The sequence below is a fragment of the Centropristis striata genome, chromosome 8 (assembly GCF_030273125.1).
Source record: "Centropristis striata isolate RG_2023a ecotype Rhode Island chromosome 8, C.striata_1.0, whole genome shotgun sequence".
Classification (NCBI taxonomy): Eukaryota; Metazoa; Chordata; class Actinopteri; order Perciformes; family Serranidae; genus Centropristis; species Centropristis striata.
The window spans coordinates 1,101,464-1,118,297 of record NC_081524.1 but is presented as its reverse complement, the minus strand read 5'-3'; the positions used below and the strand labels follow the sequence as shown (position 1 = coordinate 1,118,297).

The following is a 16,834-nucleotide window of genomic DNA, read 5'->3' as shown; positions in this document are numbered from 1 at the left end:
TACATGCATTTTAATGAATATTAAAGCATCTTAAAATAATGAAATAAATACTTTTTAAGGATTAAATAATAATTTTTTAGCTCCTCCACATACATATAATAATAATACTAATAATAATAATAATAATAATAATATTTATATATTTTGTCCTACAGGAGGCGCCACATCACATAAATTCTAGTGAAGAAATTTAATGAAACTGTTTGACTTTCTGATCAGCTGCTTTTATTTCTGTCACTTCATCCATCAGACCAGCAGGAGGCGCCACCACACAGCCTTTTATTATTATTATTATTATTATTATGTATTTATTTCAAGAAAATAACTGTATTATTTTACAGGGTTTTTCTTGTTTTTTCTACAAGAGTAAATTCCATAAAAACAATAATAATAATATATCAATAAAAAACAAAAACATAAAATACATTTTTTTAAAATGTAAAATAAAAAAAATAAAAAAATATATAAATATTGCTTTTATTTACAAATATTATTTATCAAATAAAAGTTGACATCTGTAAATTAATATAATGGGACACTATAGATTTAATTTAATTTTTTTTTTTTTTTTTTTTTACAGGTATTACTTGGTTTTTTAATTAATGGTCTTTAATGTTAAATTACAATGAATTCTATGTAAAATACAGAAAATATACATCATATTATCATATTACTGAAGGTTTAAATAAGGAAACTTTGTTTATTTTACAGTAAAACTTTACATTTCATGTAAAAGAAATCATTAAAAAATTGAATGAAAAAAACAGGAAGCATCAAATGAAAGTTTTTTTTAAAAGTGTTTCTTTAGTTATTAGTCATTATTTAATTATTCTACATATAAATCTATTTCATATGGATATTATCTGTATATTATAAGTATTCTTAAAATAAATAATTTGTAAAATAAATAACAGTTTTAACTCTTATTTGATGTTCAGTGTTTGAAAAGTTGCTGCCAGACTTTAATTTTTTTTACATTAATTTATTTTTTTACTGTCAGAAAACATAAAGTTTCCTTCATGTTTCATTCAGCATCATGTCATTTTTGTATTTTTCTTTTCATATAATTTGCTGTAATTTAACATTCAACACCATTAAACTATTGAACAACATTTTTTTTTTTAAATCTATAATGTCCAATTATATTAATTTACATATTTCGATTTTTATTTTATGGTTAATATTTGTAATAAAAATAAATACATTTTTTAAAATTTTATTTGTACTCAAAAAATTGTCGAAAAAATTGTAAAATCATGTAAAATAATACAGTAGATTTCTGGATTTTTCTAAATTTGTATTTTTACTGTGTAGACTCATTATTGTTTCCATTACTGGCTTCAGATTTTTATTATTTATTGTTTTTTTTAACTGTTTTGTTTTATTTATTTTCTAACAGTGCACTGTTCATAGAAATCTATTGGATTTGTTTATTTATTTACATATTTTTAAATGTATTCTTGTTTTATTTACCATTTTATTTATTCATTCATGTCCAGTTTTTATTACATTTTATGTAATATTTTTTTTATTTTCTTCATTTTAGCATGCACTTATTCTTTTTATTATTATTATTTACATATTTCTAAATGTATTTTTGTTTTATTTCTTTATGTCCTGTTTATTTATTACGTTTAATTTAACAATTATTTAATTTTATACATTTTAGCAAGCATTTATTCTTTTTAAAAAATTATTATTTACATATTTCTAAATGCATTCTTGTTTTATGTATTTGCATCCTGTTTATCAGTTTTACAGAAAGTGTTTAATCTGGACATTTATCCTGCAGGTGGCGCTAACAGGTGCAGCTCCTCTGGGGGGCGGGACCTTGGTGATGTAGGGGGGCGTGGTCAGAGTGGATAAGCCCCGCCCCCTGCTGGATAAAGCTGCTGTGTGTGTGTGTGTGTGTGTGAGACAGTCTGAGCTGCAGCTTCAAACACTTTATCAGCATTTTATGGATTTTTAATTATAATTAAATGTAAAATGAGTCAGAAAGTTTTCATCATGGCGACTTCTGAGTTTATTATCAAGAGTTCAGAGAGAAACACGACGGGAGCCACAGACTGGACACAGGTACCTGTTATTATTATTATTATTATTATTATTATTATTATTATTATTAATGCACAGACACGTGAACTGCACTTTGTAACTTTGTAGCTCATTTGATGAACTTTTAATATTTTACAGGATGAATCAATTAAAAAACAAATAATTTAAGTAATAATTCATATTAATCAATAAAGGACATGAGAGATATGGTGAACAAGAAAATAATGCATAATTGCATTAAATATGTTCTTGTTTTATTGACCTTTTTATTTATTTATTATTGTCAAGTTTTTTTATTATATTTTATTTAATAATTATTTCATTTAATCAATTTGTTTATTTATTAATTTACATATTTTTAAATGTGTTCTTGTTTCATTCATTCATTTATTTATCCATACCCAGTTTTTATGACATTTTATTTAATAATTATTTTTATTTTATTCATTTTAGCAAGCATTTATTCTTTTTGTAAAATGATTATATATATATATATATATATATATATATATATATATATATATATATATATATACATATTTCTAAATGTATATGTATTCTTCTTTTATTTATTTATGTCCTGTTTATTTATTACTTTTAATTTTAACAGATTATTCTTCTTTTTATTCCAGGACTTATTAATTATTTTTTAATTCATTTATTTATTTTCTATTAATGTTATGTACTAATTTTCTATTTTTATTTTGTATTTACTTTTGTTGTTCTGTTGTTTGTCTCAAAGTGTCACAAGACACATATTTTTTAACCATGTGACAATTAATTATGAATTTAAATTATTGCATAAAAGTAGAAGCATAAAAAGATTAAAACGTGAATCCTCAAACAGAAATAAATCAGTTTAAATGCAAATAAAGGAGATAAAAAGTGAAAGACTTCTAGTGATATATTTCGAGGATCAAAGAGATGTTTTAACTGTCAGAAAGCTGCAGATGTTTGTGTTTTATACTTTATGAACGTTGATAGTTTCACATGTTGACGCCTCAACGTTCAGCTTCTGAAACATGAAAACAAACTGAAGTTGGTTTCAGTCTGACGGGTTTTTATGTCTCCACTCGTCTCTATTTTTAACACTTTCACTATCAAACATCTGCAGCAGAAATAATAATGACAAACAATAACCAAAAAAGACAAAAGAGCAAGAAAAGACAAAAAATCACAAAAGAGCAACAAAAGGAAAAAAAGACAAAAAAAATAGACAAAAAAAAGACCAAATAGGCCAAAAATTACAAAAAATAAAAGACCAAAAAAAGGGAAAAAAGTCATAAAAGAGCAAAAAAAAAGACGCAAAAATATTCAAAAAGACCAAAAAGACACAAAATTACAGACAAAAAAAGATACGCAATTACCAAACAATTACCCCAAAAAATCATAAAAGAGCAACAAAAGACAAAATAATTACCAAATAAAAAATAGCAAGAAAAATGACCAAAAACAACGAACTCGATGCTTCAAACATCTACAAACCAACGTCACCATGACGACGTTATTATTTACATCCAGTCTGTGGTTTTCAGTTGAGCTTTAGTCTTTAGTTAAATCTTGTTTTCATGATTAACTCTCAAAGGTTTCATGTGTTTGTTTGTTTGTTTGTGTTTGTTTGTTTGTTTGTTTGTTTGTTTGTTTGTTTGTTTGTTTGTTTGTTTGTTTGGTCTTTGTTTCCTCTGTGTTGAACTGACCTTTGACCTGCAGGTGTACGAGGCGGTGCGATGGATCCAGGTCGTCATGGCGACGCTCAGGTCAGTACCAGTAAATATGTTTATTTTTAATGATTCTCCTGTATTTATGTGTCCAAATAGAACAAATAAGTTCATTTACTAAAGTTCTGTTCTAAAGTACAGTTTTAAAGTACTTGGGCTTTATTTGAGTATTTCCATTTTATGTCACTTTTTACTTCTACTTCACTACTTTTAGTTGCAAAAAGTTGCAAAAAGTTGAGAAAAAAGTCAAAAGGAAGCGAAAAAAGTCACAAAAACTTGTAATGCAGAAAACAAAATGTCTGAATGTAAATAACAAACTGATGAAGTTTCATCCTGATAACTCTAAGTTTATAAAACGACCCTATTCACCTCAAATCAACCAACAAAGGGTTAATCAGTTTCTGCTTCAGTTAGTAACTGGAGTTCTCTCACAGGAAGGAGGTCAGGGGTCAAAGGTCACTGCACCCAAATAATAGCAGAGAGAAAGTTCCAGCCAGCATGAAATAATCTGATTAGAGCTCCTTTATTCTTTTTCTGAGGGACGGTTTGAGTTTGTTGTCAGATGTAATAATAATTTAGTACTTTTGTGTCTTTTTTGGTAATTTTGTGTCTTTTTATAATAACTTTGTGTCTTTATAATAACTTTGTGTCTTTTTTGGTCATTTTGTGTCTTTTTATAACAACTTTGTGTCTTTTTATAATAATTTTGTGTCTTTTTATAATAACTTTTGGTCTTTTTATAATAATTTTGTGTCTTTTTATAATAACTTTGTGTCTTTTTATAATAATTTTGTGTCTTTTTATAACAACTTTGTGTCTTTTTATAACAACTTTGTGTCTTTTTATAATAATTTTGTGTCTTTTTATAATAATTTTGTGTCTTTTTATAATAATTTTGTGTCTTTTTATAACAACTTTGTGTCTTTTTATAATAATTTTGTGTCTTTTTATAATAACTTTGTGTCTTTTTACAATAATTTTGTGTCTTTTTATAATAATTTTGTGTCTTTTTATAATAACTTTGTGTCTTTTTACAATAATTTTGTGTCTTTTTATAATAATTTTGTGTCTTTTTTTGGTCAGTTTGTGTCTTTTTTCAATAATCTTTGAACAGTTTTCCCTGATAATAAAGATTATTGCTGTGTTTACTTGTGGCAGCGTTCTGGGTTCAGGCTCCATCATCGTGTGTGTGACGTCACAGAGACTCAGCAGGACGCCAGAGGTCAGACCATGATTTCACTCTTTGTTTTTTAAATGTTCCTGCAGTTAAATATGAGCTGATGTGTTTTATTTTGAACTTCAGATGTTCAGAATAACTTCAAAACATCACAAACAGTCATTATATTTGACACTTTGTGCAGAAAATCACCCTTTCTACACGTTTGTGTTCATGTTTGGATTCACAGTTTTTCTTTCTGTATCTTCACCTCTGATGATATTTCATTCAAACATTCCTTTTGGCTTTTTCTGACATAGTTCTGATTTATTAAAGTTTTGTTTTCTGACATACTTTTCCACAGTAATTGAACGCTTTATTAAGAATATTTTCACCTCTTCACCTTCAGTCAGACTTTTTTAGGTTTCTACAGGAGTTGAAGCTGTAATCTGAGCTCTCTAAAGTCACCAGACTCCACTGAAAAAAACAGTAATTTAACGTCTGAGAACAAAGGAGTTTCTGATCTCAGCTGCCTTGATTTGTTAGTTTATTATTAGAGCCTCGGGTCTTCACACCAAGCACTACTGTTATACTGTGGATTTCTTCTTCTTCCTCTTCCGGACGCAATTTCGTCCCGCTACTAGTCCTACAACTTGAAGAGTTGCAGGACAAATTATATATCAAAACGTGCGGTTTGATCGGGATCGGTGTGCTATTACTTTTCTCTACAGAATATGAATTTTTCACAACGTAAGTCGCAAAAAACTGCCCAAAATTTTGCATTGAAATGAATGGGACGGGCAACAAAAAATGAGGGAAAAAGAACAATAATTGGAGATTTTTAAACGTCTACTTCTCCGGCATAATTTCACCTAGAGACTCCATTTAAACTTTAAACAGCAGACACAAGTCTTGTGTATCGGTGTATTAATCCACGTTTCGATAGGTCATATAGTTTTTTATCAATCCCTGTTCAATGACCATGATCATTGTTGGAGAAATTCTGAGATTATAATGGGTGTGTATTGCACGGAATGTTCATGTCACAGTGTGTGACATCATCACCAGAGTGTAGAGGGAGAGAAAAAACTGTCAAAAAATAAATTTGAAAATTCCACTCTACAGAAATAATTTATACATAGAAACGTAAGAAAATTTGTCTTCTCCCTCACAATCCTCTGGTAAAGCTGTCAGAGTTATAGTTTGGGCGTAGGACGCACAGATGATCCACCAATACCACCAACAGCCTCATTGGCTCCCATATTAAAAACGCAGGAAGATTTCTGTAGAAAAGCATATTTAACAGTTTTTCAGATCGCTCTAACAAAGATATTTTTAAATTTTTCTTTAAAAAAAATCATATGTAGACGTTCAGGAAGAACTCAGGACGCTCAAAGTGAAGTCGGATCAATGATAGGTATTATGGTTTTGCCAAAAATGCTTTCTGTTCGAGGCCAGAAATTCCAGTCTGTCCACCTCTGGCTGCTGTCACTGTGCCGTAACATTCTACAGCGGCAGTTAACTCTATTGATTGCTCTGCTCTGATTGGTCGACCACAAAGCCTTTGATCCTTTGAGCTCAGAGTACAGCTTCAACTCCTGTAAAAACCTAAAAACAACTGACTGACGACAAGGTGAAGAGGTAAAAATATTGTAAATATAGCGCGCAGAATTTGTAACAAGGTGTGTGTGTGTGTGTGTGTGTGTGTGTGTGTGTGTGTGTGTAGCTGCAGCCTCTCCTCCTCCTCAGTGTTTCCGACATGTTTCTGTCTCTCTGCTGGCTGATCGGAGCGGCTCTCTTCTCTCAACACCACAACACACACTGCTACTACCTACACACTGTGGAGCAGGTACACACACACACACACACACACACACACACACACACACACACACACAATGCCTCTATTCCATCTGAATCATTGCATATTTTAATGAATTATTGTAAAGGAGAATAAGGATTCTTCTATGTTTTATTTCAGGCTCTTATTTTGACAGTCTTCTTGTTAATTCTGTGGTGGATTCTGCCAACACATCCATGTGCTTTTATTTTGAAGGCGGGTCTAACGCGTTCTTACCGTAACGCCATACGTGAATCAGAACTACTCTAATTAGAATAAATAAATATATGTTGAAATAAATATGGAGACAATACATTAAGAAATAAAAGCTGATTATCAAACAGGATCTAAATTAAAAATTAAATATATATTGGAATAAAATCATTTTAATAAATATTATAAAAAATACAAAATAATGTTGGAACATTAGTGCACATCGACTCTACTGAAAACTACTAAATATATAAATAATATTTAAAAAATAATAAAGAAATAAGTAAAGTATATTCAAGATTTATTAATAAATATTAGTAATTTTTCTCGATTATTTGTTTTCATAATCGTTTGAATACAAATTCAGAAAATGATAAAATATGTATTGTATTTATTAAAAACATGAACACAATATTTCACCTTTTGTTTCTAGTTTGAGTTCTTTCACACGTCAAGATGAGTCTAACTTTCCTTTTTACTCACAAATATTTAATATTTAATATTTAATAAAGAAAGAGTTCATCAGCAGGTCAGATGGAGGTTTTTTCAGTTTTTTTTGGGGAACTTTTTGTTCTTTTTTTCTTTTGTTGTCAGATAATTTAGGAGTTCCTCTTCTAAAAATACACAAACATGTTTCCTTAAAAAACAACTGAAATAAGGAACTCTGGTGAAGCTGGTCAGCGTCCTGCTGAGCCACGGCGACGGTAACCACGGCGACAGAAACCACAGCGACGGTACCCACGGCGACACGTTACAACTGGAAAATCTCAACTTCCTCCTGAAGCTTTAATGGAAAGTTTGTGATTAAATAACTGCCAACTGTCCGTGTGGTCAACATGTTTTCATATCCTGAAATCATTTATTATAAAGGTAACAATGAATCAATAAACATAAATGAAACAGGAATAAATAGATATGATAACAAATAGACAAATATATGAAATCATTTGAAAAATCTGAAATAAAAACAATGAAAAAAAAAATACATACAAAACAGGAAAAAAATAAATGTGATAATAAATAGATAAATGAGTAAAATTATTTAAAAAAAATTGATATAAAAAAGAAATAAAATAAACATTAATAAAATAGGACTAGATAAATGCGATAAATTCTGATATAAAAACGAAAATGAAAATGATGAAATGAACATAAATACAAAATTAATAAACAACAAGATAATAAATAAATAAACAAACAAAATAATTTAAAAAATTGGAAATAAAAACGAAAATGAAAAAGGAAATGATAAATAAAAGTTGATAATTCAGGAGGACATACATTAATAAATATCTTAAATTTATTTCTACATTTTTAATCACCTATATTTATTTATTAGCCTATTTCTCTGTCTTTATCCTATTTATTTATTTATTACATTTTATTACATAATTGTTTGTATATTTCATAATTTACTTATTTTGGAATTTATTTTAGCATGTATTTATTCTTGTATATATTTATTTACATTTTTTATTAATCACTTTATGTATTTAATAATTCATTCATATCATATTTATTTATTATATTTTATTCAATCATTTTTTTATTTATCTCAGGTGTACTTTTTTTAATTTAAGAATGTTTTATTTTTCTATATATTTGTGTTTTATCTATGCATATATATGTGTGTATGCATTATTATTATTATTATTATTAGACCTCAATGGAATCAGTGCGAGAAGAAATATTATTGTTGGTAAAATAAGATTTGAATGCTAAAACATAAAAACCTCAATGATAAATAAATAAAACAATGGAGCCGCCTTTTAAACAGACACAATAAAGTCACACAGATGGACTCAAGTATAATAATAATAATAATAATAATAATAATAAATGTTTTAGTGTGATTAATAAATGTGTCACATGAGTTTGTTCCTCAAACGAACTTTTGAGGAAGTTTCAGTGACTTTAAACACATTTCAGCTTCTAACAAACTCCAAACAAACATCACATTGTTTACTTACATTCAGCTTTTCACCTCAGAAAACAAACAAACAAACAAACAAAAACACAAACAGACGAGCTGTCAGTCAACCAGCTGCAGCCACTTTCAAATCTGTGTAAGCCCCGCCCACCTGCTGTCTGATTGGACGGTAGAGGTGTCAGTTAATGTTTTAAACAAATAGAAATAATGTTTAAATTAAATGTATTATTATGAATAAATACATACTGAAATAAATTGAAATAATAAGTTAATCCTGTAATAAAATAATATTAAATAAAATGTAATGAACAGGACATGAGTAAATAACTAAATAAAACATAAATAAATAAGAAAAAATAAAATAAAATTTTGCACCTCCTAGTACAGTGGAAGTGCAAAATTTTATTTAATTTTTTCTTGTACAGTGGAGGTGCAAAATGTTAATTTATTTTTTCTTATTTATTTATGTTTTATTTAGTTATTTACTCATGTCCTGTTCATTACATTTTATTTAATATTATTTTATTACAGGATTAACTTATTATTTAAATGTATTTCAGCATGAGAAAAATTAATATAATTGTTTTAATTTAATTGTATAAATTTATATATATATATGTTTAAATAATGTATACAATTAAATTAAATAGTTTTGAAATAGTTTTTAGTACAGTATATATATATAAATTTATACAATTAAAAAAAATTATATTAATTTTATAAAATAATATAATTTTATAATATTTTTTTTAAATAAAATTTAATTTTATAAATGTATATATATATACATTTATAAAATAAAATTTTATAAAAATATATTAGTAAAGAATATTAATTTTATAAAATGTAATTTATTTGATCAAATTTAATTATATATATATATATATATTTATACATTCATAAAATTACATTTAATAAAATAATAATAATTTTATAAAATTAATATTTAAAAAAAAATGTAAATTATAAAATCCAAACAAATATGATTAAATATGTTGTAGTGAACTGCCTAAACATATGTTCAACATTTTTGTTAAACAACATTGAACATAATATTCCCTCAGTAATAATGGTCCCGTAGACCAGAAGGGAGCAGAACGTGATGTGGGTCAGTCTGGGATGAACTAGAGTTACAAACATTCCTGACCTAGATGTTTTGTTAGATGTTCTGTTAGATGTTCTGTTAGATGTTTTGTTAGATGTTTTGTTGGATGTTTTGTTGGATGTTTTGTTGGATGTTTTGTTAGATGTTCTGTTAGATGTTTTGTTGGATGTTTTGTTGGATGTTTTGTTGGATGTTTTGTTGGATGCTTTGTTGGATGTTCTGTTAGATGTTTTGTTGGATGTTCTGTTGGATGTTTTGTTGGATGTTTTGTTGGATGCTTTGTTGGATGTTCTGTTAGATGTTTTGTTGGATGTTCTGTTGGATGTTTTGTTGGATGTTTTGTGGGATGTTTTGTTGGATGTTCTGTTGTGAGGCAGCGAGGCGACACATGAACTTGTCTGACTGTTTGTGTCCCGACAGATTCTCTACGTGGCGTCCTTCTTCTACACGCTCAACTACGTCTTCAACCTTTACGCCTCCATCAGAGAGAAGTTCTACAGCTGTAAGAGTGGATCCTCCGTCCAGGTAGAACACCTGAGCTCTACAGTCACCTCACAGCCAGACATCCTGTCTTCATGCTCCTAATGAGACAAAATACAACTGTTACTTTAACCCTCTGAACCCCAAACAGCCGTTTCCTTTACATCCTCCTCTCTGTGTCCTCGTGTTTCACTGTTAATATATAAAATCTATAATCTATAAATCTATATAATATATATTAATATATATATAATATATATAATCTATCTATAAAGTCCTGCAGCTCAATCAGAACAACTCAAACAGTCTTTGTGCAGAATAAGACAGTTAGAATGACAGAAACATATTTTTAAAAGATTGGAATAAAACTGAATTTATATTTTATATTATATTTTCCAAGTTCCCACAACATCACCAAAAAAGACATTTCTAAAGAAAGACAGAAGACGAAAAAACGACCAAAAAAGACAGAAAATTACCCCAAAAAAAGACATTAAGTTACAAAAAAAGACACAAAATGTCCAAAGAAAGGCAGAAATTGACCCAAAAAGATGTAAAAATTACAAGAAAAGACAAAAAAAGACATTAAGTTACAAAAAAAGACCAAAGAAAGACAGAAAATGATCGAAAAAATACATAAAATTACCAAAAAGAACTACATCAAATGACCAAAACTTCAACACATGTAGAGATTCTGACACTAATATCAACATTTAAAGGTAACGGTAAGTAACAGTCACTTTTTATAAACAACGGTCCATTCAAGGACTGTCAGAAAGTTGATACTCTGACGATAACTCCTGTTTTAACAGTTTATTTCTCCATTAAACTGTTTTTATTGTAGATGATGAGGTTCAGAGGGTTAGATGAAAAACAATTGAGACAATATTGTGTTTTGATGTTGTTGCCATCATAGTGCGACACTGACTTAAAGGAATAGTTTGTAATTTTCAGTAATCACCTGTTTTCTGTCTTGCTGAGATTCTGGGACTTCTTTAGCCTCAGCTCTGTTTCTTCTCTGTCCAGGTCTCTAACAGAGTGACCTCCGCCGGTAAAACCACCGCGCTGCTCTCAGGGTGAGAACCTTCAAGGTCCTGTCAGCCTGTCTGTGTGTGTCTGTTTGTGTCTGTGTGTGTCTGTGTGTGTGTGTTACTGACCTGTGTGTGTGTGTGTGTTACTGACCTGTGTGTGTGTGTGTGTGTGTGTGTGTGTCTGCAGGCTGGTCCCGGTGCTGCTGATGACTCCTGTGTTCATTCAGGGAAACATCAGCCAATGTCAGACCAACTTCAGCGAGCCTTACAGGTGAGGACCCTCAGGTGTTCCACCATCACCTTCACCTTCTGGGTTCTTGTCTCTTTATGGACATTTTGAGTCTCTTTGTCACATTTGTTTTGCCTCTTTATGGACATTTTGGAGCTGTATTTTCCTCTTTCTGTTCATTTTGAGTCTTTTGCAGTTGTTTTGGTCTCTTTCTGGTCATTTTGCGTGTCTTTGTAGCTGTTTGTAGTTCTTTTGTGTCTCTTTGTATTGGTTCTGTATACCTTTGTGGTAGTTTTGTGTATCTGTAATTGTTTTCTGAATCGTGCAGCTGTTTTTTTTTCCTCTTTATGCATCTTGCGGCTGTTTTTGTGTATTTCTGGACATTTTGTGGTTTTTGGAGATCTTTTTTGTCTTATTCTGAATATTATGTCTTTTGTAGCTGTTTTTGACACTTTTTGGTCATTTTGAGTCCTTTGCAGCTGTTTTTATGTCTCTTTCTTGACATTTTGTGTCTCTTTGTAGCTGCTCTTTTTGTCTCTTTTTGGACATTTTGAGTCTTTTGTAGCAGTTTTTTTGTCTCTTTCTTGTCTTAGTTTTTACAGTTTTACAGCAGTTTTTGTCTATTTGTATCTGTTTTTGGTCTCGTTCTGATCATTTTGAGTCTTTTGTAGCTGTTTTTTGTCTCTCCGTAACGTTTTGTGGTCCGTGTTCTGACCCTTGCGGTGCACCGTGCCCACCCAGGTGTCTGCTGATGCACACCGGAGCGTTGTTTCCTACCTCGGAGCAGCAGCAGCCAATCAGAGCCTGCAGCCTGCTGCACAGCTACCGCATCGCCGTCTTCCTCGCCACCTTCCTCCTCACACTCGTCAGCATCATCGTGAGTCACAGGAAACGTCAGAAATCATATGAACAGGGCTGAAAATAATGATTAATTACATTATTTATGAGTCGTTTTGACAATAAAATGTCAGAAAATATGAAAACCAGCTCGGTGAAATACCTCGGAGCCCAAAGTGTCGTCTTCATCTGTTCGAAAAGACAAAAATATTCAGTTTATTATCAAGTACGACAAAGAAAAGCATCAAATCTCACATTTAAGAAGCACAAAACCAGCAAATGTTGCTTGTTTTGTTCTCTTGGGGTCATTTTTTAAGTTTAACCTGAGGTCCTATAATAATTATCTGATAAAACATGAATGTTGCATTAAAATCACAATTTCTGATCCTACGTCTGTTACAGCATCAAACCATCAATTCTGTTATATCAATCCTTCAATTTATGCAGAAAATAATTCACTTTTATTTGTATTTTTCAGGAAAAACAACAATGGCAATATGTAAACAAACATTTAAAAGGTTGAATTTTGAAGAAAAATGAATATGTAAACATAAAAATATCCTTTTTTCATAAAAAACAAAAACAAGGGATTAAAACCAAAATAAATAAATAATATTAAAAAGTAGTATTTATTATTTCAGTTTTAGTTTGGGGTGAATTTTCATCCTGTTATTATAATAAAAAAAAATTAAAAATTAAATAAAATAAAAGATAAAATAAAAAAATAATTAAAAATAAATGAATAAATGAATAAATAAATAAATGAATAAATAAATAAATAAATAAATGTGGTATTATGTTAACAAAACTGACATTTAAAGGGTTAAAAATTCAGAAAATTCATAAATATTTTGTCGTCATGATCGGAACTTATTTTGGTTAAATATTAAATTCCATAAAAGTGGAAAACAACATAATATAAATGTTAATAGTGATATTATTATTATTAATGTGTGATATTTGTGTGCAGGTTCTCGTGGTTAAAGCTCGCCGTATCTACCGGCGGGTGGTGACATCACACGGTTACCTCGGCAACGAGCAGCGGGCGTCCTTCAGCCTGATGGACCGGAGGATGCTGCTCTACCCGCTGGTCTTCTTCCTCTGCTGGGGGCCAGGTGAGCCCCGCCTCCTGCTCTCTGATTGGCTGTGGTGACTGAAGGGGGCGGGCTCTGACTCTCTACCTGTTGTTGTTGTTGTTGTTGTTTTCAGCCGTCGGTCTGGTTCTCCTGCGGACCCTGAAGCCCTCCGCGGGTCAGGACAGGGCCGGGGTCGCCCTCTACATATCTCAGGTCAGTCTGCAGGAACCCCAGACCCCCAGACCCCCAGACCTCCAGACCTCTAGACCCCCAGACCCCCAGACCTCTAGACCTCCAGACCCCCAGACCTCTAGACCCCCAGACCTCTAGACCTCCAGACCTCTAGACCTCTAGACCCCCAGACCTCTAGACCTCTAGACCCCCAGACCTCTAGACCCCCAGACCCCCAGACCTCCAGACCCCCAGACCTCCAGGCCTCCAGACCCCCAGACCCTCAGACCTCTAGACCTCCAGACCTCTAGACCCCCAGACCTGTAGACCTCTAGACCCCTAGACCCCCAGACCTCTAGACCTCTAGACCCCCAGACTCCCAGACCTCTAGACCCCCAGAACCCCAGACCTCCTGACCCCCAGACCTCCTGACCCCCAGACCTCTAGACCCCCAGACCCCCAGACCTCTAGACCCCTAAACCCTCAGACTCCCAGACCTCTAGACCTCTAGACCCCTAGACCCCCAGACCTCCAGACCCCCAGCTCTTTGTGGTGGTTTTGTTTCTTTTTGTGGTGGTTTTGTGTCTCTTTTTAGTTGTCTTGTGCCTCTGTGTGGTAGTTTTGTGTCTATAGTTGTTTTGTGTTTCTTTGTGGTGGTTTTGTGTCTCTTTTGTTGTTATAAAACTTGTAAATCACCTTGACTGAAGCTTTAAAATGTTCAGCAAACATAATCTGTCTCCTGTCTCCTGTCTCCTGTCTCTTATCTCCTGTCTCCTATCTCCTATCTCCTGTCTCCTGTCTCCTGTCTCCTATCTCCTGTCTCCTGTCTCCTGTCTCCTATCTCCTGTCTCCTGTCTCCTGTCTCCTGTCTCCTGTCTCCTATCTCCTGTCTCCTCAGGCGTTCCTCTCGGCCTCTCAGGGTTTCCTCAACAGTCTGGTCTACGGATGGACTCGGGCTCCTCTCCGTCAGGCCGGCAGGAGGGTTTTATCTCGGGACGTGGACACGCAGACGCCTCTACTGAGAGCACAGAAGAAGAAAAGCTACCAAACCCTCCGCACCGGCTGAGGGACACGAGGGACACGAGGGACACGAGGGACACGAGGGACACGAGGGACACGAGGGACGGACTGAAAGTGTAACCTGAGCCGGTGTTTGAGTCTCAACTTTCACTCTCCGTCGGAGGGAAACCCCGCGGCTGCGTGTCTGCGGAGCGGCGACACTTCCTCCTCTGAGTCTGAACCACTGAGGCGAGAAAAAAGAGAAGAAGAAGAAGCGCGGGGAGAAACAGCGACGCACAAAACAGGATTTGAAAGAGACGAAGCTGTGATGAAAAGATGAAACACAGCTGCTGGCTGTAACCTTTCCATGAGGACAATCATATTATTATTATGTTATTATTTCATCAGCTAAAGCAGAAGCTTTATAATCTGTCACAGCACTAAAAATAATAAACATGCATTTAACTCATTGCTGTTGTTTGAGTGTGCAAAAAAAATCCCTAGAAATCTGTAAAAAAAAAAGTGTTTTTGTCTTTTTTTTTGTTTTAAAAACACAACATCATAATTTGTAAACAAACCAGGATGTAAAGAGCTAAAATTCTGAAAATAAATGAATATTTGGGAGTTTGTTAAAATGTTTATTCAGTGAAAGTGGAAATTAATATTAAAATGTAGTATTTTATTGCATTTTTGTCCCTGAAAAATAACAGATGTGGAGAGGGAAAAAAAGGAAAACAAAATAAAAATTTAAAGAAAATACATTTTGTTTCTGAACATTGTGAATAAAATCAGAAAAGCAACAAAAAAAATGTTTTGTCTCTTTTTTTAATTGATAAAAAAGGGACATTGTGTAAACAAACTGATATTTGAAGGGTTGAAAATGTAGAAAATTCATGTATATTTTGTCGTTATGATCAGGACTGATGGTTCCACCTTAAAATCATTTTAATGTTTCATATTAAAGCCTCATGACGTCCCAGTTTGGTATCCAGAAAATACACAGTTTCTCTATTTTAAGGTAAGATCAGAACTTAAAGTGCATTTTATTGTTAATCTCCACAGTGAAGCGTCCTGTTAGTTTATACCAGAGCTCCTCCAGAATAAAACTAGTGATGAAACAACCTGAAGAGTTACAGGAGCCTTCAAACGCCTCAACCTGCAGGAGGAGGAGTTACTCCTCTCTGACTAACCACAAACCTCTCCTCCTCCTCCTCCCTCTCCTCCTCTTCCTCCTGCTCCTCCTCCTCCTCCTGCTGCTCCTCTTCCTCCTCCTTTCTCTCCTCCTCCCTCTCCTCCTTTCTCTCCTCCTCCTCCTCCTCTTCCTCCTGCTCCTCCTTTCTCTCCTCCTCCCCCTCCTCCTCCTGCTCCTCCTCCTCTCCTCTCCCCCCCTCCCCCTCCTCCTCCTCTCACCTCCTCCTCTCCTCTCTCCTCCCCCCCTCCTCCTCCTCCCCCCCTCCCCCTCCTCCTCCTCTCTCTCTCCTCCTCTCCTTTTACTTTCCTCCTCCTCCTCCTCCTCTCCTCTCTCCTCCCCCTCCTCCTCCTCCTCCTCCTCCTCTCCTCTCTCCTCCTCCTCCTCCCCCTCCTCTCTCTGCTCCTCCTCCTCTCTCTGCTCCTCCTCCTCCCCTCTCCTCCTCCTGCTCCTCCTCCTCCTCCTCCTGCTCCTCCTCCTCCAGCAGAACAATAACTTCCTCTATAATAGTGAAGTTCATATAAAGTTGCGTCTCATAAATCAAAACTGAAATCAGATTAAATTAAATGTCAACTTCTCTAAAGAACACAAAGAATAATGTGAGTGGTTGAATTATTAAAGAGAACAAACAGAAGCAGAAACCCCCTGAGAGAGGAACATGAGGAACATGAGGAACATGATAAACATTTATATTTCCAAGTTTTACCAACTTCAATCACTGTTTTAGGCCAAAAAATACAAGTTGGCTTTCTTGCAGTGTTCATGTGCTTTTAAACGGTGACGTATTAATGATGATGGCTGTTAT

General features: G+C 33.0%; 1 protein-coding gene across 1 annotated transcript; it reads left to right on the top strand.

Moving 5' to 3' along the window:
- The first annotated feature begins 1,854 nt into the window (after positions 1-1,854).
- Positions 1,855-14,907, top strand: tmem116 (transmembrane protein 116). The gene is made up of 11 exons (XM_059338918.1): positions 1,855-2,076; positions 3,766-3,812; positions 4,932-4,995; positions 6,656-6,778; positions 10,438-10,542; positions 11,524-11,573; positions 11,716-11,799; positions 12,499-12,634; positions 13,565-13,709; positions 13,804-13,883; positions 14,740-14,907. Exons 1-11 carry the CDS (start codon positions 1,987-1,989, stop codon positions 14,905-14,907), a joined length of 1,092 nt encoding a protein of 363 aa, XP_059194901.1. The 5' UTR covers positions 1,855-1,986.
- The last annotated feature ends 1,927 nt before the right edge of the window (positions 14,908-16,834 follow it).

What these genes read in the sequence shown, in the direction of transcription:
- tmem116 (XM_059338918.1), top strand. Translation starts at nt 1,987, where the DNA reads ATGAGTCAGAAAGTTTTCATCATGGCGACTTCTGAGTTTATTATCAAG. An exon ending in GAGCCACAGACTGGACACAG is followed by an intron (nt 2,077 to 3,765) that starts GTACCTGTTATT and finishes TTTGACCTGCAG; the next exon opens with GTGTACGAGGCGGTGCGATG. An exon ending in TCACACTCGTCAGCATCATC is followed by an intron (nt 12,635 to 13,564) that starts GTGAGTCACAGG and finishes ATTTGTGTGCAG; the next exon opens with GTTCTCGTGGTTAAAGCTCG.